The following is a 24,786-nucleotide window of genomic DNA, read 5'->3' as shown; positions in this document are numbered from 1 at the left end:
TAACTTTAGAACAGCTGAACCGATTTCTTTAATTCTTTTTTTATTATATTCCTTGAAGTACGAGGATGGTTCACGTGTTCAGAGAAAACGTGAATATGTACCACGGGCGAAGCCGGGCGGACCGCTAGTATTAGAATAGATCTACAATACTAATATCCAATGTACAATACTAAAAACATTATTATCTTACTTCTATAGTATCCAAAACTCTGGGCAGTCCCAATTTATCAGCATCTGGTGCTCCCATGACACAACCACGAATTAACCTCTGTAAGGCCATGGGACTCTCACTCTCTGGGAGATTTGTCTGAAATAAAATATAATAATAACTAGCTTACCGCCCGCGGCTTCGCCCGCTTTGTCTAAAACCTAATAAATTATATACTAAACCTTCCTCTTGAATCACTCACATCTATTAAAAAAACCGGATCTAAATCCGTTGCGTAGTTTTAAAGATTCAAGCATACATAGGGACATAGGGACAGAAAAAGCGCCTTGATTTATACTATTTAGTGACTATCATTTTTTTATAGACATCAAAATTATTATAACTATAAACTGCTAGCTTTCCGCCCGCGGCATCGCCCGCGTTTAAAAAGTAAAACCCGCATTCCCGTCCCCGTGGGATTTACGGGATAAAACCTATCATATTTGTTAATCCAAGTTAGCCTCTATATGTGTGCTAAATTTCATTGTAATCGGTTCAGTCGTATTTGCGTGAAAGAGTAACAAACATACACATACACATCCTCACAAAATTTCGCATTTATAATATTATTAGGATTAGTATCATCATCATCATCATCATCAGCCCATATACGTTCCCACTGCTGGGACACGGGCCTCCTATGAGGGTACAGGCCATAATCCACCGCGCTGGCCAAGTGCGTGTTGGCGGATGACACATGTCGTCGAACTTTTTTTTTTTTTTTTAATTCTTCGACATGTCGGTTTTCCTCACGATGTTTTCCTTCACCGTTCGAGCAGTGGTGATGTTACAACATGCGCAGATAAATTGAAAAATCAATTTATTTCCTGCGCGCTCGCCTGGTCTCGAACCACGGACTTATCGATTCGAAGTCCGAGGTCTCACCACTGAGCCACCACTGCTCTCAGCTCTCAGGATTAGTATATAGATGAATAATTAAATAGATAACAAATGCACACTTACATTCATAATTTGATCATAGTGCGTGCCGACCATGATAACGGGAGATCCTGGTGCTCGGGCTTGTATAGATCTGTTAATATAATATCTAGATAAATAATGTTCAACAGAATTGATTAGGCTCCGACACTACTGGATCCATGATGTACGTAGGATATATTATATGATGTTTTTATAGATAGTAGTAGATAGCCGATACGTATAAAAAATCTATACATATAATAAATCTGTAGAAGGGTCAATTCTGTACATTGAAAATATTGAAAAAATAAATACCATGGGGTGTTACTGGATCGATACCAAACCCAAATATGTGTTTAAAAAAATTTTTGTCTGTCTATCTGTCTGTCTGTCTGTCTGTCTGTATGTTCAGGCATCACGTGAAAACTAATGGTTCGATTTCGATGAAACTTGGTATAATTATACCTTATTATCCTGGGCGTAAAATAGAATACTTTTTATCTTGGAAAAATACGTAGAAAAAAATTAATCTTAATTTTTCAGTTTTATCCATAGACGTTGTTCTGTAGAACCGCGAACACACGTTGCGTATTATTATAGGCCTAGCCGTATTTGGGTGAAATAGATATTTATAAGATATCATTGTCAGAGTTACTCAAAATGAAGAAATAAACCATCCACGCGAAGACCGACATCCGCGCGGACGGAGTCGCGGGCGGAAGCTAGTATACAATATAAGTAGGTTACCTAAGCCACTGTAGAGCGGTGGCCAATCCCTTCTTCCCGTCTGGCACTTTCCACACGACCAAGTATAGGGAACGACGCGATAAAAAGTACTGGTGGGTCGCGTAGTATCTGAAAACATAAGTTGTAATATTGCAAAATAATTGAAAATAAAATTTATGAAATAACTAATTTGATATCGAATTCATAATTTAATTTAGTTATCATCATCATCAATCTCAATTTCCTGTTAAGTTAAACTTCTTTAGTCGAGTTGAGAGTAAAATTTCAAGGTCATTACAATGTGAGAAGTGTACAGAAGTCGTGAAGAGAGGCGTGTCAGAAGTGAAACTTCTTTGGTAAGATACAACGGTACCAAAATCGTCGCCACTCCATAACGTGACGTTATTGCCATGACGCGACCTTGAAATTTTACTCTCAACGCGCATAAAGAAGTTTCACTAAATAAATAAATAACATACTCATGTTGCCCGCCAAAGTCCCAAGTGCTGAAAGTGACCGGGCCTCTAGCGGCACGCTGCGGCTCGAACACCCACCAGCCGATGTCCACGCCCACTGTGGACATCCCACGGGTGCTTCTGTTGCCCATACGTTTAGCCCAGTGCTGGGAAAACGTACATAAAGTAATGTATTAAAAGCGTACAGTTGTAAAAAGGTGGTACAAGTAAAAGATAAAATGGTAGCAGTCGTAGAAACGAAATAACTAAAGAGGGAATCATATTAGCTCAATCACTTGAGAAAGAAGTAATCTAGTCGATGTCCACGCCCACTGTGGATATACCACAGGTTCTGCAGTTGCCCATACGTTTGGCCCAGTGCTGGGAAATGTTGTTATAGATATTAAAGTCACAGTAATAGTAGAATTATATTAAGAAGATGACGTAACGTACGATAGACGTAAACGGAGAAGTAAGAGAAGTAGTAGTAGTAGTATAAGAAGAAGTAATTGGCGTAGAAATTAAGTCGTAATAGTCGTATTGGCTAAGTTCTGGCAAAAGTTGTATAAACTAGTCATTATAATCATATATTCTAAAGTCTTTATAATTAGTCATTATAATTATAAACTAAAATCTTTGAAATGATTGTAGTAGTAGTAGAAAATAAAGTAGTATTTGTCGTAGAAATACATTGAATATCGACTTAATTAATGGTTTTACTCACATCTGTCGGTTTCCTTCTGTGGTGTATTGCAGATTCTTGACGGAGACACTCCAAGAGACTAGTTTTACCGATTCCCTGCAGAAGTAAATTATTATCTTGAATTTTTTTACTGCAACTACACCCTTGTTATCATCTGTAGTTAATACTATGTTGAGTTGTAAGAAAATTATCTTAAAAGTGAATTGCCTGGTGGAGTTTGGGGCAGATGCATTATACATCTGTTTCACTGATCGACTTTCTTTAGAGACAAGTAAGTGATCAGCCTTCTGTGTCCTGATCAGCCTTGTGTGTGACCTAAGAATCTTCGGTTGTTGGTTTGGTTGTTGTCACACATTAACTACTGTATCAAGGAGGCAGTTTGAGAAACAAAACACTGGTCATGTTTTATGATAAACACAAGTAACTTAGAAGGTAAATTTTTGACCAACACTAAAATTGTACAATAACAATAAAACACTAAAGCAGTTCTTAGTTTTTAGATGTAATTACTAACATTAATACTTAGGTTTTTATTTTTTACTATTATGCGATATCCGAATTTTATGCTAAACTAGCTGCTCCGCGCGGTTTCACCCCCGTGGCTCCACTCCTGTTGCTCTTAGCGTGATGATACATAGCCTATAACCTTCCTCGATAAATGGGCTATCTAACACTGAAAGAATTTTTCAAATCGGATCTGTAGTTCCCGAGATTAGCGCGTTCAAACAAACAAACAAACTCTTCAGCTTTATAATATTAGTATCGATAAATAAATAAAGTCTACACGTCCAGCCACCACTAACCTGAACACCGACAATCATCAGCTTCATCCTAGCATAGGGCTTCGCCTCATGCAGGACCGACCTCAGAAAGCCGACCACATCGACGCTGCGACTTCGCCCCCCGCGCACCACGGAGCGGAGGGGCTCCGAGAGACAACAACCGACCGTGTTGAGATTCCAGAGGCGGGTTAGGAGCCCCATTTGGGGCGGCAGGTCTGTTATATCTATGTCCAAGCAAAAATCATCAAAATCGGTTCAGCCAGTCGAAAGTTTTGAGGTAACAAACACAAAAATTATAGTCGACTTGAGAAACTTCTCCTTTTATTGAAGCCGATTGAAAATACAATAAAAATAATGCAACATAATATGTTAGTACGAAAATCAAGTCACAGATAAAACTGACATTATTAAAAACTTAATTTTGCACCATGCTTCCTTTTTAACCGACTTCAAAAAAAGGAGGAGGTTATCAATTCAGCCGGTATGTTTTTTTTATGTATGTACACCGATTACTCCGAGGTTTCTGAACCGATTTACATGATTCTTTTTTTGTTCGATGCGGGATGGTGTCAAATTGGTCCCAAAAAAATTTTATTTATAGGCCCAGTAGTTTTTATTTTATGAGCATTTTTGTCTGTATTTGTAAATGTTGCAAGTGCAAGTTTGAAGTCGTTTGTTTTTAACGCAGTTATCACTTGTATAATGTAAGAATTATCAAAAATTTTTAAGACAGTTTGAATAAAAACTGCCCATTTTTTAAAGTTAAGTCGATAAATATTTTTTTTCTAGTTTTACGTTTCTAGACCCTTTTTATTCGGGTACAACACAAGCAAAGCCGCATAATCTTTATAGTTCATTATTATCTCCTATAGTTCATATACTACATCATAATATAACAAAAATACAAACCTTTATTCCCGCTCAAGTTAAGCACAGCCAGGTTGGAAAGCAAGTGTATGGCCGGTGGGACCGATCTCAACAGATTGCACGATACATCGAGCATAGATAGCAGAGGGAAGAGTAGTCTGCTCTTAAGACGACACTCTCCTTCAGACTGGAAAGAAGAATTTAATCCATACTAATATTATAAATGCGAAAGTAACTCTGTCTGTCTGTCTGTTACTCAATCACGCCTTAACAACTGAACCAATTTGAATGAAATTGGTATAGAGATATTTTGATACCCGAGAAAGGACATAGGCTACTTTTTACCCCGGGACATAGGATAGGTTTTATCCCGGAAATCCCACGGGAACGGGAACTTTGCAGGTTTTTCTTTAACTGCGCGGGCGAAGCCGCGGGTGGAAAGCTAGTTTTATAAGTCATAAGTCAGTATACACAAAAAAAACTTGAGCGATGTCAAGGGACATCCGGATGGAACGAAGTGTTAAGTTAGAGAGAGACAGACAGAGAGCCACGCGCACGCCGCACAACTCTAGCAAAAAGTGTCGTAACAACTTTTCGTAAGAATTTTTTCCGTCTAGCCCCCTTTCACAACGCGCGATAAGAAACTTCGTTCCAAAAAACAAATATTTAAACTCCATTTTTGAAGTGAAACTTCTTTATCGGGGTTGGAAAAAAATTTAGTGTAACATTTTTTCGTTACGCGTGACATTTTTCCGTTACGCGCCATCTTTTTCTCATCCCTACCACGCGTGATTCGACTTATTTCTGTAAAGTTGCATAAAGTAAATTATTTTTTGAAAAATAAGGTCATATAGAAGTTTCACTTCTTACGTGTGTACACTAGTACACGCACACATTTTTTTAACGTGGCCTTACTGCACAGCGTTCTCTGCAGAGCACGCTGCTTGCTATGAACATATCCGAACTTTTGCGATTTATAAATAAGAGAATTGAATTTTTAATTTTGATATCTACGGCAAATTTTGTAAACGATAAAAAAATAAAATTTTGTCGCACATTTTTGATATACTTATTACCTTATCCTCGTTTTTTCTTTTACTTTCGTCGCTGCATGTCTTAAAAAAAGATACCCTATAAAGTACCAAACTGGGCCTATACGGGATATGGAGCATATGAACTCACCCATTCATCATCATTATCATCATTCCGGTGATCACTGGGCGGGGCCAAGCCATCATCGTCTGTTGTAAGTTGAATGCGTGTTAGCATATTGTTTGCTAGGATCTGTAATAAAGAAAGATAAAATTAATCAAGTAAATAGATCAATTGTATTCACTTTCATTAAAAATAAAGTAAATAATATATTACTTGTATTAAAGTTCATATTATGGTGATAATGAGGTGTCGACAATAATGATTTCGTATAAAGAGCGAGTTACTCAAAGTGTTTATTTATTACACGAAAATTTAAGCGATTTTAAAGAGAGCACTGTTTGTGGCAGTTTACATTATTATGTAACCCATACAAACAACTTGACTCACGATCAACTTGTAATTCGCCAAAAAAATCCAAGCCCCGTTTTATAAAACATTCAAATTAACACCTTATTTCGAGGTAGTAATGTTCAAATTATATTGTAAAACTCATTAGAAAACTCTAATTGAGACGTAAGCAGAGTTTTACTTCAGACAGTTTTGAGCTAATTGTGAATCTAGATAGTACTTAAAATAAATAACCTAATGTGTATTATAATGTAAACTAGCTTACCGCCCGCGGCTTCGCCCGCTTTGTCTAAAACCTAATAAATTATATACTAAAATCTTCCTCTTGAATCACTCTATCTATTAAAAAGCCGCATCAAAATCCGTTGCGTAGTTTTAAAGACTTTGTTTTATACTATGTAATGTAAATAAATTCTAAACACTTTCACTCACCAAAGTCCTCAACGCCTCCAGCCTCAAGTGTCGTCTCGCAGCACAGGCCGCACTCAGTAATTGTGACCGCACGGAGCCCCCGGAGCGGGGCCGGGACCGTCCCACGGCCCCGCTGCCGCAGTAACACGCTAGCGGGGACCCTACTGAACTGCCGAAACTGTCCATCTGTGGGGAGATATGACATACATGAAAAAAAATAGGCAAGGTGTGTGGAGGAAGGAAGGTGGAATTCCTCCATCGAAACAGGGAGGATTCTCGAACAGTCCACTTGAATGGCCGGCCGTTAAGGCCCCGATGGATAATGTCGGGAAGTTGTATATGATAATATGCTCTGCAGCGAAAACATTTCTCTTGCTCGATTCAGAGCGAGGTGTCGCTACAGATGAATGTAAAAAGCCACTGAACTGCCGAAACTGTTCCCCTCAGAGGACAAACATAAACATAACATACGAAGAAAACTGAACCAAGTTGCAAATAGAAGTATGCATGGCAAGCAAACGAGCAGTCGGATTTCCCTACGATCTCCACCAACAAAAGTTGTATGAAGCTGTTTTTGTAAGATTTGTAGGCTATCGATGTGATTGTAATTTATTGAACAGCTTGGGGTTTTTTTTATTTACAGAAAAGTGTAGCCCCATGTCCGCTAGTGGGGTAAGTGGCAGATGCATTATACATCTGTTTCACTAATCGATTTTCTGTAGGGACAAGTAAGTAGATGTGTGTGCAAGACCGAGACATTTTTTTTTCTTCGTCTCCACCGGGAATCGAACCCAGGACCTCTCGGTTCTACGCTCACGCGTTAACCACTACCACTAAGAAGTTGGTAATTTATTTACAGAGGGAGACGTAAATTATACCCAAATTTCAACCATTTACATATAAAATAAACGAACTATAAAAGTTCGCCTACACAACCAATAAAATTGAAAAATTTCATCAAATCAATCACCTAACAAAGTTTACAAGTTTAAAAGAATGAAACAAACTTACTTGCGGCAAACTCGGCCAGCACGTGATTTCATTGTAGCTAAGGTCCAGTTGGCGGAGATTCGTTGGATATGACGTCACGTACGACATCGACCTAGTAAACAATTCAAAATATAAAATTCGTAGTACGTAGTAATTATTGTGAAAAAAAATTTACCCGACTGCGAAATATATTATTGTGAAAAAAAATTTACCCGATAACGATAGAAGGAGGGTTATTGCATCATTCGTTATAGGCAGAGTTTTGATTCGGATAATTTTTGAAGTGAAACTTCTTTATCGGGGTTGGAAAAAATTTTAGTGTAACATTTCGTTATGCGTGACATTTTCCCGTTACGTGCCATCTTTTTCTTATCCCTACCACGCGTGATTGGACGCATTTCTGTAAACTTAAGTAAATTATTTTTTGAAAAATAAGGTCACAAAGAAGTTTTACTTCTTACGTGTGTACACTTGTACACGCACACATTTTTTTTGTTAGTAGTGTATTTTACGTCAATCGTTTTAACGGTTATAAAGATTAACGTAAATGTGATTTTAGAAATTCATTACAAAACTCTGCCTAATACAAGTATAGGCAGAGTTTTGAATTGGACACTTTTTGCGTGAATGCTAGCTGTTTCTCGTGCGTCGATATGCGTCTTTTCCTGCGTCAAGCATTAAAAGCGTCTTTCTCCTGTTTTTACTTAATCTCAGACATAACTAATTTTTTACTCTTTCCTATATTAGCCCTATGATATATAAAAGAGCTAGATACGTTACCCGCTCTCTATTTTGGCAAGAAAAAACTCAGGTAAGTGCCCGAGTTTCACTTAGTCACGCACCATTCAGCGTCGTGGCTGGACGTTCTTTTTGTATTTTAATCGGCAGTTGTTATTACGAAGTACATGAGTGAGACATGTATTATGTCTCGTGCGTGAGAGTGAAAGAGAGAACAACTGTATTGGTGATAATGCGTTAGTAAGTAGGTATGTATTAATTACGCTGTTTTTTTGTGCAATGATGTTGGCGTATGCCGCGTCTACTAGTATAATAGGTCATTGTATTAGCCTCCTATTTTTTTCAGTTTCTCCCTTAAATTACCTTATGAAACTAATAAACTTACCTCAACCCATTATAAGCCATGTTGAGCCTGGTCAGCGCGGGGGCCCTACACGCGAGCGGCGGGGGGATACACGAGAACTGGTTGTGCGACAGGTTGAGGGACGCCAGGCAGCTGGCCCCGGGGCCCGCGGGGGCCCGCGCGGGGCTGGGGGCCCGGGCCCCGCGCCACGCGTGCGCGCGTTTCGCTTCTGACCAGCTGGAAATAACATTTATTACGTATATAGCTCGATATTTGATTGACCGATTGGCTTGGTTGGTAGTGGCTCTGCCAGCCAGGGGTCGTGGGTTCGATTCCCACTCGGGGCAAATATTTGTGTGATGAACATAGATGTTTGCTCTGTGTCTGGGTGTTGAATCTATACTAATATAATAAAGCTGAAGCGTTTGTTTGTTTGAACGCGCTAATCTCGGGAACTACAGGTCCGATTTGAAAAATTCTTTTGGTGTTTGATAGCTCAATTATCGAGGAAGGTTATAGGCTATATATCATCACACTACGACCAATAGGAGTGGAGCCACGGGGGTGAAACCACGCGGAGCAGCTAGTTACGTATATAGCTGCAAAACAAAAAGGATTATTTTCTTATATACTACACAATCGATATTTTGTACAGATTAAATATTATTCAAGTTAAACTTCTTTACGCGCGTTGAAAGTAAAATTTCAAGGTCGCGTCATGGCAATACCGATAGTTATTAATACGTCATCGAGTAAGCCGACGATTTTGGTATCTTTGAATCTTGCCAAATAAGTTTCACTTCTGACACGTGTGTTCAGCACACACCCTGTTCTTCTTTATACTTACATAGCGTTACCAGCTCGGTTGCCAAGTACTGGCACATCTTCATCATCAGGGGTCGCATCACTATTCTCTATAGAGGGACTTCGAGAGGCGGATTTCTGAAAAACAGGTACACTAACATTATTGAATACAATTTTTCTGTATCTATATGTAACACACAAAAAAGCCCTTTTATAATAGACTAGCTTACCGCCCGCGGCTTCGCCCGCTTTTTCTAAAACCTAATAAATTATATACTAAAATCTTCCTCTTGAATCACTGTATCTATTAAAAAAAAACCGCATCAAAATCCGTTGCGTAGTTTTAAAGATTTAAGCATATAAAGGGACATAGGGACAGAGAAAGCGACTGTTTTATACTATGTAGTGATGATGTAAAATAGCTACGAAGTGATTACAAAATTTACAAAAAAATTACATTATTATTATAAATATGTAATCGTAATTGAAAAAAGTTAAGCAAATGTGCAGTTCTAACAAAACGAAATATCATGTTATTCTATGTCGTCGTTACTAGGTTACGTTGTTGAATTTTGTTGAACTGTCAAATGTTGCCTATTAAAATGGCTCTACTATAATTATATTTTAAAAACTGTTTATGGGGTTTGAAACTTTTTGTATGGACGCTGGCATATCGACCCGCCGCCATTTTGATTTTTTTTCAAAATCGCGGCGCACGATTAAAGTGGTATGTATGGATAGAGGACACATAGACGAACTGTCTAATAACATAGTACCCTAAAGCGTCACATTACCGAGATATTTGGAGGTAAATATTCACTTATGAGTACGACAAACACTAAAAATAGACTTATTACGTGTCTATATGCATGATATTATCTCCAAATAATCACTCCCAGGTAGATTATTATTATTACAGGAAGAAAGTAGGTATTCATTACATTACTTACATTTTTATGTAATGTATGTATGTTTTTATGTAATGAATCTACCTACTTTCTTCCAATAAACTGTTATTTACCTCCAAATATCTCGGTAATGTGACGCTTTAGTGTACTATGTTATTAGACATTTTTTGTTTGTCTATGTATCCTCTATCCATACATACCACTTTAATCGTGCGCCGCGATTTTGAAAAAAAATCAAAATGGCGGCGGGTTTGATATGCCAGAAAGTTTCAATGCCCTTTCCAGAAGTAGTACTCGCGTAAAATCAAACACAACAATAAACTACACCAAATCATAACTTTAACAAATTCTAAAAAAATATTTACCCCCATAGAGAAACCAAACGGCGCGCTATTCGAAGAGGGCGAAGCCCCCGGCAGCGGGGACTGCGCGGGAGAACTCGCGTCCGACATGTAGTCGTTTACGGGCTAGAAATAAATTATACTAACTATAATATTATTACTAACAACCATATAATGGCCAAGTTTCAGTAAATTAAACCAACATTCAAGTCTTGCAAGCTAGAAGAATATTTGCGAAATGTTTGATACTTGAAATAACGTTTGGCCAAGTTGGCCCACGCTGGTTCACCTCATTATCACTAGGCAGTAGGCAGTTCCTTCAAGGAATTCAGAACAGCATTCAAATCTAGAAGAATATTGCCGAAATATACAAATAAAGTTTGGCCAAGTTGGCCCACACTCACCTCATCACCACTAGGCAGTTCCTTCAAATGGTTCAATGCCGCGTTCAAATCTCGCAAACTTGGCGCACTCCACATGTTCGCTGGTAATGCTCTTAATTTGTTGTTGGAAACGTCTAAACTCGTGAGGGAGGGGAGGGAAAATAGCTCTGGCGGGAGTACTTCTAAACGATTATCCTGGAAGAAAGTATGAAAAATGTTTATCTAAAATAATACTGTAAAGAGAAATTATTTCTTTGTTACGCTTTAAATCAAAAACTAATTGACCGATTTAAAAAATCTTTTGGAGAGAAAATTACCGTTAGAAAGAAAGGTACCGTTAGGGTAAGTTACCGACTAACATATTTTTTTGATCCCGAGTCAACGCGGTCAAGCAACGTATTTTTTTCTAGTGTTTATGATAAAAAAAAATTGTGCGTGTCCTAGTGTACACACGTAAGAAGTGAAACTTCTTTATGACGTTATTTTTCAAAAAATAATTTACTTTATGCTACTTTACAGAAATACGTCGAATCACGCGTGGTAGGGATAAGAAAAAGATGGCGCGTAACGGAAAAATCTCACGCTCAACGAAAAAAATGTTACACTAAATTTTTATCCAACCCCGATAAAGAAGTTTTACTTCAAAAACTTGGTTTTGAATTTTGCCACAAAAACTAGAAAAAAACGAGAAATAAAAGAGAATCTAATTTATTATGACAAGAGATGAAGGCATTTCAAATTATTTTTGTTTGAAGAAAAAATTATGGTACAGATAAATACCTGTAAATACAACTCTTGCAGCACAGGGGCTGTGTACACGCTGGTACTCTTCTTCTCCGCTCTCTTTCTTCTCAATCTGCTCCCGTCCAACTCTTCTTCGAACGGATCATCTGCTGTTGGTAAACGCTCTAGTTTGTTTTGAGCTGCGTTTAAATACCTGTAATGTTTTTTTTATAATAATTTTAAATATTTTCATGTGACTATATTATAAATGCGAAAGTTGGTATATTTATTTGTTGGTTACTCCTTCATGCAAAATGCTGAACCGATTTTCATGAAATTTGGCACACATAGAGGACTTGGATTAACGCATAGGATAGTTTTTATGCAGGAAATCAAACGGAAACTATGCGAGTAGTTCTTGAAAATGCGGACAAAGTCGCGGGCATGACATAGTAATATAAATAAAGTATAATTTAATGTCTTTCGTAAATAACCAATCATATCGCTTCATAAAATTTGAAGTTTGAACCTTTTAGATAGATAGATATAGATTTTAGCGTTTGAAAAGACATTGGTTATTAACAAACACATTCCTCCCACATTATTGGTGAAAAAAGCACCCTTCCCCCCCCCCTCCCTCTTCTAAAACAACTTTAACAATGACGTTACTAACCTCAAGCTAGTCAACCCGAACAGCTCTCGAGGCAGTTCCCTCAGCTCATTATTGGCTACTTCCAATCGAGTTAGCGCTAAAAGGGCGTGGTTGCTCGCACTTAGTTTGGGATTCACGCGTAACGCCGCGGCGCGGAGCCAGCTCATACTGAAATTGATAAAAAAAATCGTTTATTAAGGGACAATACATAAGTTCAAAACAATATTTTATAATAAGACTGTTTGAGAGCATCACTCAAAAATACTAATGAAAATACTAAAAAATATTTAGATGGAAAATACAATCTTATTGTTTTAATTCTGCTCTTAAAATAGGCGATAAAAAAAATATTTTCTACGGTCACAATATAATAGCATAATGAAGAAATGGTATTTTTCTTTCATGGCCTTATAAAAGATGAATCGCGATAATCTCGACGAAATGACGCGGGTCAGCACTGTCTATCTGCGATCAGCACTGTCTATCTGCGGTCACTACTGTCTATCAGCGATCAGCACTATCTATCAGCGGTCAGCACTGTCTATCGGCGATCAGCACTGTCTATCTGCGGTCAGCACTGTCTATCAGCTATCAGCACTGTCTATCAGCAGTCAGCATTATCTATCTGCGGTCAGCGCTGATACTCACCGCAGTCTGGCCAGCTGGCACCGCAGCTCCCGCCAGTTGATCATAACCGGCGTGGAGGGACAGCGCGCGCTGAACGACAACGAAGAGTCAGCGTCGCGCCCGGACAGCACCGTCTCGGACAGCGCTGACTTGTTCAGCTTGTACTCCGGGTCGGGGTACGCCTGTATAATTACATCATACTATATGCAACATCGACGTCTCTTTTTTGATAAACACTAGCTAGCTATACATAGTGTAGATGAAAAAATAATGTTAAATAAATAAATGAGATGATTAACGAAGAAGTTACCGATTAAATAGATGTAATATAATATTGAAATAAATTTATAAAGTTATATTACACTAGCTGTGACGCGCGGTTTTACCCGCAGTGCTCCGCTCCTGTTGGTCTTAGCGTGATGATATATAGCCTATAGCCTTCCTCGATAAATGGGCTATCTAACACCGAAAGAATTTTTGAAATCGGACCAGTTGTTAGCGCGTTCAAACAAACAAACAAACTCTTCTGCTTTATAATATTAGTATAGATTACAGACTGCAGTGTCCAAATAAAATAAATAAGACAATAATTCGTATCATATTCATAGTGTAAGGGTAATCGATGTAACTAAAAATTCTTACCATTTACAGCTTAACCAATCGATACATATATAGAATTATTTTAAATCTTTTTCTCTTATTTACCATGAAAAATCTTGCCTCTTTATCCAATACTGGTAACCTCAGAACTTTAAAGTGTATTATAAAAACCTCCGTAATTCCAAAGGCCTATCCTCTCGATACGAACCTTAGTAGCCAACAGCGCAGCCACCAGATCGGTCAAGCCGTGTCTCGCGCACTCTCGCAGGGCTTTGCCCCCCGGGTCCGTAGCCCCGGCCGCGAGGAGCATTTCCACTATTTGTACGTTACGAGCCCGAGCTGCTACCGCTAGGGCTGTCCAACCTTCTCCTGGGGAGAAATGGTAGTTATTGAACCGTTTTGGGATAAATTTCAGTGATGAATATATACTACTAGGTACTAATATAGGTACTAGCGGTCCGCCCCGGCTTCTCCATGGTAGATATATATATTCGCAATAAAAGGTAGCCTATGTCCTTACTCAGGGTCTAAATATTGTCTGTGCCAAATTTTATCAAAATCGGTTGAGAGGTTTAAGCGGGAAAGCGTAGACAGACGGACAGAGTTACTCTCGCATTTATAATATTAGTTAATATCGGGATGGTATATACTTAGCAGCAACCTTCTTCTGGAAAATATATTATTAAATAAAAAAATTCGATTTAAATTCATTATAGTCCAGTCAATTATTACTGGAAAGACGATTTTTAATGAGATATCATCGTTTTTGAACCATTTTAATGTAGAAATTTTGCAGTTATTCAGCTCCGGCCTTTTCCTGGAAAGATATACTTTTAGAAAGACCTTTGGTAGTTATGGGGCCATTCTGGAAGAAGTACTATTCTATCAAATAAATATCAAACTTTCCTTCTCTTGAAAAGAACACACAGAAAGTCCACAATTAATTTTCAATGCAGCAATTTTCTAAGGCCACTAGAAACCTTCTTATGGAGACAAAATAGTCTGCTGAAGTTGAAGCTGATCCTACTTAATATTATAAATGCGAAAGTGATGAGGATGTATGGATGTATATTTGTTACTATTTCACGCAAATACTACCGAACCGATTACAATGAAATTTGGTATGTAGGTATCTCAAGACTCAGAATAAAACATAGGCTACTTTTTATCCTGGAAATCTCACAGGAACGGGAACTATGCGGATTTTTATTTGAAGTTATTCATACAAACACTCACGGTCATCATTGTAGTTCGCATGTTGCGGTGCGGGCGAAGCGCGACCGCGTGTGATGGACGCGCTGCGGGACCGGCGACGCGTGTCGCGGGCCGCTTCTGATACCATCTCCTGTATATTTCATTAATTTTTATTACAAACGTAAAATCAAATACGTCGTTGACATATGAGAATGTGGAGCAGTTAAAACCATCCCTTTTTCATTTTTAAAATGGAGAAATCTATTAAAACCAACCCTGATTTAATTATGATTATTAAATCATAATTAGCTATTACACATGACTAAATTTAATTAAAACCTTATTTTAAAATAATCGACATACGTATATTTTTGATTGAAACATTCAAAACTCATCGCATCCATATCTAATATGGAGCTGTTAAAACCAGTATCATCACACATAGCAACTAATATGGAGCTGCTAACATCGCAACTAATATGGAGCTGCTAACACCGCAACTAATATGGAGCTGCTAACACCGCAACGCCGCACTCACCGCGCACGCGTCCGGCTTGGCGCCGGCCGCCAGCAGGCGCCGCAACACCCGCGCGTGCCCGAGCCGCGCGGCGCACGCCACGCACGTGTCCAGCCCGCGCCCGCTGTCCGTGCGCACGGGACGGACACGCTTCTCCGCGTCCGGTGCTGGCTGGAAATGGAAATTCTAAATTTGAATAAAGTAATTCGAATAGGAATTAAGAAAAAGAAAGAAGATTCTCCGCATCTGGTACTGGCTAGAAAGGAACATTCCAAATTTGAATTAGCAATAGGAAAAGGAACGGAGCTTTTCTGCGTTTGGTGTTGGCTGGAAATAGAAGTTCGATATTTGAATTAGGATAAGAAAAAGAACGGAGCTTCTCCGTGTTTGATGCTGGCTGGAAGTGGATATTAAAAATTTGAATGAGGAATTAAGAAAAAGAACGGAGCTTCTCCGTGTTTGGTGCTGGCTAGAAATGGATATTCGAAATTTGAATAAAGAATTAGAAATATATCGGATCGTATCGAATGCGTAGCGTGAATTCGTAAGAATTGAAAATTCGAATTTTAAAGACGAAATTCAAATAAGCAAAGCGTCGAATCGTTGGAATGTGCATTTTTTTCTAAAGTGAACCTGAATTTAGATTTCCAATTTTGAAATTTAAGTCTTAAAATTGTAGATGTAATAATTCTATTAAGGAATTAAAATGGATTGGATCGTTCGTGTGTGTAAGTACAGTAATCCAAAATTAATAATGCGCATGCAAATCTTCGCTAATTGTCGTATTTCCGAAGACACTCGAATCATTGAATCGTAAGAGCCCTAAACAACGAACTTGCATTTTACACTTTGTTCAAAAGAAATAGAAGTCAATTCACGGTCATACACAATCAAAAACAAATCGGGCGGTAGGTGACGGTAGCCTGTCAGTCAAAAAACTCAAAAATCCGTCAGTTGTCTATATTGGTGGTGACTGCACATGTTCTCTCTGTGTGGAATTATATAGAGCTGCTATTACGTACCCTTCTTGGTTTTGTTTTTAAAGGTGAATTGAATTAATCGATGAAATGATTTACACAGGTGATGGCAGTAGGGAAAGTGAAAATGAAGAAGAGCATAATGAAAGTTCCGATGTACGTACAATGTCAGAAATAAAGATAATCCCTGATTTTGATTGTTTTTATTTTCATTTTTTTTGTAATTGTCATAATATTGAAGAATGTTCACTGCAAATACCTACTTTTGAACTGAGATTTTAATGATTAGATTTATATGGTTTAAATAATATTTAAACCTGTGTTTGAAAACCATATTTTATACAATATAAATTTTGTGTTATTTAACCTTCTTTTCTTCCATCATTAGACCAGTTTCAGTAAGACACTTTAGACCTTCGCACGTCCTACGCACATTATTTGCGCGTAACTAAATCTGTATTTTATAGTAGGACGCGTGAGAGAGCGTGAGTGTGCAACGTGCTTTATAGTGTTCGCTCCAGCCCCCCTAGCCAAGTGGCTTTCTGTTAGCGTAGCGTTCAATAGAATAGACTACGAATGTATGAGATTGACGTAGGCTGTAGATACGTTTAAAAGTACTATAAAATTTTCTAAGTAAATCAATCCAACAAAGATATATTCGCAATCGTGGGGTTATACTCGCTTATTTACTTACAAGGAATTATCGACACAAAATCGTTACTTACAAATACATATAATTTGACTAAATTATGCATGAAGAAAATGCATTTAACCACTCTATATAGATATCATCTTCGGACGCTCCGGGAATATGACAGTTGCCGAACAGTGACGAAGATTTCTATGCGCATTATTACTTTTGGATTACTGTACAATGTTTATCCGTACAATGTAGGAACGCGTATTAATAATTCATTTTTAAAATATAAAAGAAAAACCGATATTACCGTTTTACCCCCACCAGTCAGCTTATTGACGATCGCGTGAATGCCCAGCGATATGCCACTCCGATGGGGACTTGTGATGCGCTGTTCTGATGGACTCGTTTCTTTTGGCGATACCTGTGAAATTTGAGAAAATCACACACATGTATACATGTATAAATATCAGACAACAAGAAATATTTTTAGCAGTACTTGTTGTTTAGTTAGTTTGACTGCTTTTGAAGTGAAACTTCTTCAGGCGCGTTGAGAGTAAAATTTAAAGGTCGCGTCATGGCAATACTCACTCATTCACTCATCCACCCACTCACTTACCCACTTACTCACTCTACCCAACCACTCATTCTACCCAACGAATCATTCTACCCACCCACTCATCCTACCCACAAACCCACTCATCCTTCCCACCCACTCCTCTACCTAACCACTCACTCTTTCCACTCACTCTACCCACCCACTCACGCTACCCACCCACTAATTCTACCCACCCACTCAATCTACCCACCGAATCATTATACCCATCCACTCACTCTACCCACCCACTCACTCTTTCCACTCACTCACTACCCACCCTCTCATCCTATCCTGCCCACCCACTCACTCTACCCACTCACTCACTCTACCCACCCACTCACTCTTTCCACTCAATCACTACCCACCCTCTCATCCTACCCTGCCCACCCACTCACTCTACCCACACACTCACTTACCCACCCAACCATTCATTCTACCCACCCACTCACTCACCTGAGAGTGCCCGACCGCCGGCAGCGAGAAGTCCAGCAGCGCATCAACAACAGCCGCATTTCCCAACGTACAAGCAACGTAAAGTGCACTTTGGCCGCTCGCGTCACGCGCGTTGACGTCGAACGCCATGCGATATTGGTGTTGACCTGATGCGTCACTGTATAACAGTAATCGAGTCATATTCAAACCTTTCTGGTCTTCAAAGGGTAAAACTAAACTGTCCGTCTGTCTGTTTGTCTCTCAGCACGTCCCTCTGCCTCTGTCACCAAGCTAAATCTTATGAAAAATGAAAGTTTGGGTTCTGTTATCTGTATGATAAAACAAAACTGGAAAGCCTTATTTATGTTGCAGCAAAATTTAACTAATTAATACATTTCCACAAAAACAACTTTTTAAAATCAAAATATATATCAATCATTTTAAAATCACATTTAAGTCATCTTTATCTTTTTACTCATATATTTATCTTTCAATGTTTCTTCTTACTCCTACAAACTACTATCTCACTCACTTGTAAGTAGTCAGCAAATGGTCTGGATACTGGTACTCGAGTAACAACTTGACAAGCGCCGGGTGACCGCCGATACACGCTGCGTGTAGCGGCAGCCATTTTTCCACTGTTTCTTGCTATAATAAATTAATAAATATATTTTTTACATCATAATAGTGAGAACTGAGAAGTGATTTTAAAGACTGATCTTTAACGTCCCTGAAATCAATCACAAACTTGTCAATAACTAGATTGAAATTGTTGTTATCAATTTATGAATATTATTGAAATATTACATCTATACTTTACTACTGCACCAATCTGTTTTAGAAAACATTATGCTGAAACCTGTGAAGCAGCAAGCGTGATGTATTATGACGGTAACTCTCTTAAGTTATCCTACTCTCTATACTCAGCAGCGGCAAAAAATAGACTATAAATCAGATAAATCTTAGAACAAAATATGATAACATTTAATGAGTCTGCATGCTGCAGAATTTAATTAGTCTGCAGAACTATTCCTGTAAGCTTTTCTTAGCCAATTATACAATATATACCAAAATATGACTACCTAAAAGACCTTTCCTAACCTGAACAGCTTCCGGAAAGTGTGCCAACAATAACGTGGCGATATCCTCGTGTCCATGATAGCAAGCTATGTATAATGGCCCATATCGTGTGACGGGGTGCGCTCGGCCATCCGCGCCAGCACCCACTAGGATGGATGCTGCTGGTAGATTGCCTAGTTCTGATGCCCTGGAAGGTAATAAGGAAGTCGAGTGAGAAGAGTCGTAAAAAATTAAAAATAATCTTTATTTTTGTTAGTGAGAATTTCCTAGCTACTTTGGAGATAGAAGAAATCAAACTCCAACTCGATAAATTGTTTATGAATTACTACAACCGATTCGGAAGGTCCCATCTATCGAGAAAAATTGGCAAGAAACAACAATACAACTCTTTTTATTATTATCCTGTTTCTTTTTAAAAACTTTTAACGTATTTTTGATACTCTTTTTTTTACGACTTCACACACTACTTACACATATAACAACGTGTTAGCACCACCGGGCGTCAAGTTGGCGATGATGGCCGCAGCTGGCCCAAGCACTTCCAACTTATCGTGGAGGGCCCGAGCGTCGCCCCTGACGACCAGCTCGCGGAGCTGCGCGTGAGTGGAGAGACGCTCTCGTTCCAATGCATCTGAAAAGAACATTATTGATCTAAGTCGCCTTTAAAATATCAGAACTAAATCAAAAAATGGAACCACACTGAAGGCTTTCAAATAAATAAAGATGGTCAAAATCGGGTTAACTTGTCGAAAGTTGTGAGATAACAGACACATAAAATATAATCTAAAAAACTTCTTCCTTCTTCTGAAGTCTGTTGAAAATACGTAGAGCTATATAGGGTTTATATAGCAGGATAGACGTTACATTCTAGAGCATCTGAACAAAAAATAAAATGCCCTTTTGCGCCCTGTCATAAAAAAATGGCATTCTTTCATGCCACGGATACACGTTCTCGACCCCACCTGCCCCTTTGCTTGCTCTGTCATATACCTGCAGGAAAAAAAGCACTGCATACCCCACCTTCATGCCACGGGTCCTGCACATCCTCAACAAAGTACTGAGCCGCGTCGTACGCGTCCTCCGGCTCGACGCGCCTGCGCCCGCGCTTTTCGGAATACGACGATCGCACGTTACCCGCCGCGGATCGAAAGCGGTTTAACATATTAGACCGGCGCGCGGCTTCTTGCCGGTCAGACGCCCATCTTTACTATTGTCTCTCAAATACGCAATCACTAGCACTGTGTTCTTTATTTTGAAAGAACGTAATTTGGCACTGTGGTATTTATTATTCAAAACGTTGGTTGTTGATAGAATGGAGATATTGATGCAAGTTGTCTTAGGTCAGTTGGGTTTTTATGATATCGATAAAACTAGAATAAATATTGCATAAATATTACATTATTAGCTGTTTATATGTGACATTTTTGCATGATTGTGTATCTTATTGTATAATTTTTAGATTAACATAATTTATTTCTTTTTCGTCCCCTTATTTATACCTATCCTATGTATTATATTTATAGTCCTAATCCTAATCTTTATGAAAATCCCAATGCTAATTCTGATAAGAGCAAGGCCTATTCCATATCTTGTTCCTCTAGATAGTAAGTTATTCTAATCCTAAATCAATTCTTATCTTTACCCTACCACTTTTCAAAACGTCTCTTTTATTTAAAAAATGTATGCGTGTACACACGTAAGAAGTGAAACTTCTTTATGGCCTTATTTTTCAAAAAATAATTTACTATATGCAACTTTACAGAAATACGTCGATGTAGGGATTAGAAAAAGATGGCGCGTAACGGAAAAAAGTCACGCGTAACGAAAAAATGTTACACTAATTTTTTTTCCAACCCCGATAAAGAAGTTTCACTTGAATATACAGAAACTATCTTCTTCTGAGTTTAGTTGTAACCTATTTGATGAAGGCTGAACTTAGTTCTCATTACCTAAGTGGCAATTAGTGTAATTAGTTGTAGCCGGTTAAAACTAGGTATATCCGCATAAGTTACAGCTGTCAGACAACTTTAATATAATATTTAAAATCTGAAGAGTTTGTTTGTTATCGAGGACGGCTATAGCCATAAGAGCCAATAAGAGCTGAGCAGAAATATAAAATGGTTTATTCAAGCAGACTTTGTGCAGAAGCACCAAAATTATCAGGATACAGAAAGACGGTTGGGTAAGAAAAAAAATAGCCTCCTTATTGCAGTTTCTTATCTAATATTATTCTGTGAAATACAGTAGATTCCGTAAAGAATAATAGCATCACACTTTAAGATAGACTATATCTTTTCAACTTTTACGATTGAAACGATTGTCACAAAAATATTGTGCCAGCAGACTAGCTTGGTCTGCTGGCTTAATATTAACTAACAGCTAGTATACAAGAAGTCTTCGGGAACGCATATTTTTTTCATAAACATATACTTAAGTTGAGGTTATGGGCACGGCGTGCGCAATCGATGCGTGACAGGACACGTGGTTAACCGCACAGTAATGCGACTATGTTAAGTCGAATTTGTTGTTATGCAACCCTCATAACAAATCCTCTTGGCTGTAAGCCCAGGACATTGATTTTTTTTAAGGACTAACTTTCCGCCCTTGCCCTCGCCCGCGTACCTTACTAACTAAAGAATAATCCGCATATATCAACCCTCCGGGATAAAATCTATCCTATGTCAAATTATACCTGTACCAAATACCATCCAAATCGATTCAGTGGTTTTGGCGTGCAGAGACAGACAGAGTTACTTTCGCATTTTAATGTTAGGATGGAAGTAGATATTAAATAGGCCGGGACAGTATCAACAACTCGATTAAAACTGTTAAATGTATTGTAAAATATTTGTTACCGAAATGTTTAATCTAAATAAAATAAATTAATGTTTAATAAATGGCTTTAAGCTTATGGCTTAATATTTATGCTGAAATAAATATTTCGTAATTTTATTTTTATCTTATAGATTAATATCCTAACACATGCAAGATGGCATCAGATAAACAGACCAAACTTTAACGATCTTATCATAAACGTGTTCGCAAAATTAAGGAAACTTCATACACATAAAGCAGTTCCTTTATGATTTACTAATAGTATTCGTGACTACCTACTGCATAATTTCGTAATTAACAACGTTTAGTGCTTTCCTGTGTAAACGCGGTTTAGTAATAAAAGACATAAGTGAAGTCCCATGTCCCCTAGTGGGGTAAGGGGCAGATGCATTATACATCTGTTTCACTGATCGATTTTCTTTTTGGCAAGCAGGTGATCAGCCTTCTGTGTCCTGCCAGACCGAGACATTTTTTTTTCTTCATCGCTACCGGGAATCGAACCCAGGACACCTCGGTACTACGCTCGCGCGTCAACCACTGTACCAAGGAGGCGGTCAATAAAAGATATACTTAGGTATAAATGCTTTTAATTGAATAGTGGCCCTATAGTCTGTTATCATGACTTCAAACTTAAATGAATACACATTCGATATTGTCTGTTAAGAGATTCCTTGGGGTTGTAAAAACATGCTCATGATGATGAGGATGATAATTGACTTAAAAGCTAGAATTTTACGCATAGCATATTTTAGCGTTGTGAAGTTAGGTGCAAGTTTGAAAGAGAGAGAGCGACAGGATACCGCAAAGATATAAAAAATAAAAAAAATACGTGTGGCATTCGGGGACTGCCGCGGTAAAGCTATTGCATGCTATGCCTTCAAGCCACACCTCCGTGCCTGTCGGAGTGGGGAGCGTGAGGTTTTTCGTTACGCAATTTCTGGATTCGGTCCCCGCGCTCAAGGCCCGCGATAGAAGCTATGCAATAGCTTAAAACGAAAATTCAAAATCCTTGGGATACCTACCGCCTTTGTCTCTTTCTAAATGTCGTACATTTCTACTTACAAGTATGTCTTTGCTACTCAAATCTATAATACAATTATGTAAGAAGGTCTTATAACTGCACTAACATTAGCATTTATCATTTTAATATTCCATTCATACCACAGCAACTAAAACTAACCATTCAATCGAATCCCGTCGGGCTAAAAACTATATTAACTTAACGTTTCTTTCGCGACAATCTTCACTAATATTATAAAGAGGAAAACTTTGTTTGTTTGCTTGATTGTAATGAATAGACTCATAAACTACTGGACCGATTTTAAAAATTCTTTCACCATTCGAAACCTACATTATCCACGAGTAATATAGGCTATATATTATCACGCTAAGACCAACAGGAGCGGACCACCACCATCCACGCGGGTGAAACCGCGCGGCACAGCTAGTTTATAATGTTTTGAATTAATTACGTGTCCGTCTAAATTACTAAGTGAAGATACCTAAAACAAACTTTAATACAAACCGTTTTTGGGACTATGCGTGCTACAGTACAATCTAAATCACGTAATATTAGCAATTAACGGTATAGTGCGAGGGCCTACTGTCCAAATCTTTAGTTTATCATCGATAAAGTGTATCGACACTATCGCAGTTTCAGATACCAACAAAACATTCGATGTGCCTTGAAAACTTATACGTGCTATTATCATAATATGACTTTTATATGATTTGCAATATATCTATGCGACGCTTTGCCGTTTTTTTTTTTGCACAGATTTTACATCATAATTCACACTACAAAAAAAAAATATTTACTTGAGTAATTCTGTACGTACTTACTAAATTCTTTACTCCCATAACATAAGTATGACAATCCCAAATTTAACTAAAATAATGGCAATTATTTATTATACTAGATTACCGCCCGCGGCTTCACCCGCGTTTTTCAAAGAAAAACCCACAGGAAAAACCGTTCCCGTTAGCGTGGGATTTTCTGGATAAAATCAGGATAGGTTTTATCCCAAGTTGCCCCCTATGTATGCTAAATTTAATTGTAATCGGTTCAGTAGTGATTCCGTGAAATAGTAACAAACCTACACACATACAACATACACATACATCCATCCTCACAAACTTTTGCATTTATAATATTAGAAGGACTGTGATGCCGACGGGAAAACTCCATGAGCTCTCGCACTACAAAGTAGTCATAGTTCATAAAACATATTATGTTAATAAAGTGAAATCGATTTAAGGTTTGCATCACGATGCAGTTTGTATTTAGTTATTGTAAATTGTAATTACAAATGGCGTGTTGATGATGATTTATCTACGCTCGTTTGTTTTTATAGACCGACGTTGTTGTTTTCATTACCTTTAAATCCTATCCTACTAAAATTATAAATGCGAAAGTTTTTGAGGATGTGTGTGTGTCTGTTACTCTTTCACGCAAATACTACTGAACCGATTACAATGAATTTTAGCACACATATAGAGGGTAACTTGGATTAACACACAGGATAGGTTTTATCCCGGAAATCCCACGGGAACGGGAACTATGCGGGTTTTCCTGTTATATGATCTTTAATAATGTTTTCAATGACATGTCATCAACTTATTTTTTTATAGATTAAAGTGATATTAATCTATCTCCCAGTGAGACCCATACTTTAATATGATGTCATGCTTATCAGAGGTCACCAGGGGTCACTTGAAACAGCTGAGTGAGTTGTGTCACTGTGTGATAACAGAATACCGTCATAGAAAGATATCTTCTGAATGGTATGTAATATTATATTGTTATCACTACATAGTATAAAACAAAGTCG

The 24,786-nt window shown here is 38.1% G+C and overlaps 1 protein-coding gene across 1 annotated transcript in view; it reads right to left on the bottom strand.

The window, feature by feature from the left end:
- The window catches only part of LOC123702521 (leucine-rich repeat serine/threonine-protein kinase 1), an 85,703-nt gene that overhangs the window by 33,729 nt on the left and 27,188 nt on the right, over positions 1–24,786 (bottom strand). The window contains exons 4-28 of the mRNA XM_045650301.1: positions 19,592–19,751; positions 19,142–19,307; positions 18,573–18,688; positions 18,062–18,218; positions 17,321–17,434; positions 15,418–15,567; positions 14,922–15,030; positions 13,894–14,054; positions 13,107–13,267; positions 12,480–12,626; positions 11,864–12,020; positions 11,105–11,278; positions 10,725–10,826; positions 9,495–9,589; positions 8,690–8,884; positions 7,588–7,678; positions 6,598–6,762; positions 5,845–5,946; positions 4,705–4,849; positions 3,817–4,019; positions 3,035–3,109; positions 2,335–2,477; positions 1,877–1,984; positions 1,172–1,241; positions 191–307 (exon numbers count right to left, since the gene is read on the bottom strand). Coding sequence (XP_045506257.1) covers positions 191–307; positions 1,172–1,241; positions 1,877–1,984; positions 2,335–2,477; positions 3,035–3,109; positions 3,817–4,019; positions 4,705–4,849; positions 5,845–5,946; positions 6,598–6,762; positions 7,588–7,678; positions 8,690–8,884; positions 9,495–9,589; positions 10,725–10,826; positions 11,105–11,278; positions 11,864–12,020; positions 12,480–12,626; positions 13,107–13,267; positions 13,894–14,054; positions 14,922–15,030; positions 15,418–15,567; positions 17,321–17,434; positions 18,062–18,218; positions 18,573–18,688; positions 19,142–19,307; positions 19,592–19,751 — 3,383 coding nt within the window. The remainder of the gene's footprint in view (positions 1–190; positions 308–1,171; positions 1,242–1,876; positions 1,985–2,334; positions 2,478–3,034; positions 3,110–3,816; positions 4,020–4,704; positions 4,850–5,844; positions 5,947–6,597; positions 6,763–7,587; positions 7,679–8,689; positions 8,885–9,494; positions 9,590–10,724; positions 10,827–11,104; positions 11,279–11,863; positions 12,021–12,479; positions 12,627–13,106; positions 13,268–13,893; positions 14,055–14,921; positions 15,031–15,417; positions 15,568–17,320; positions 17,435–18,061; positions 18,219–18,572; positions 18,689–19,141; positions 19,308–19,591; positions 19,752–24,786) is intronic.

This window comes from Colias croceus, chromosome 23 (genome assembly GCF_905220415.1).
Source record: "Colias croceus chromosome 23, ilColCroc2.1".
Classification (NCBI taxonomy): Eukaryota; Metazoa; Arthropoda; class Insecta; order Lepidoptera; family Pieridae; genus Colias; species Colias croceus.
The sequence above is the reverse complement of the archived record's forward strand: the minus strand, read 5'-3'. Positions and strand labels throughout refer to the sequence as shown.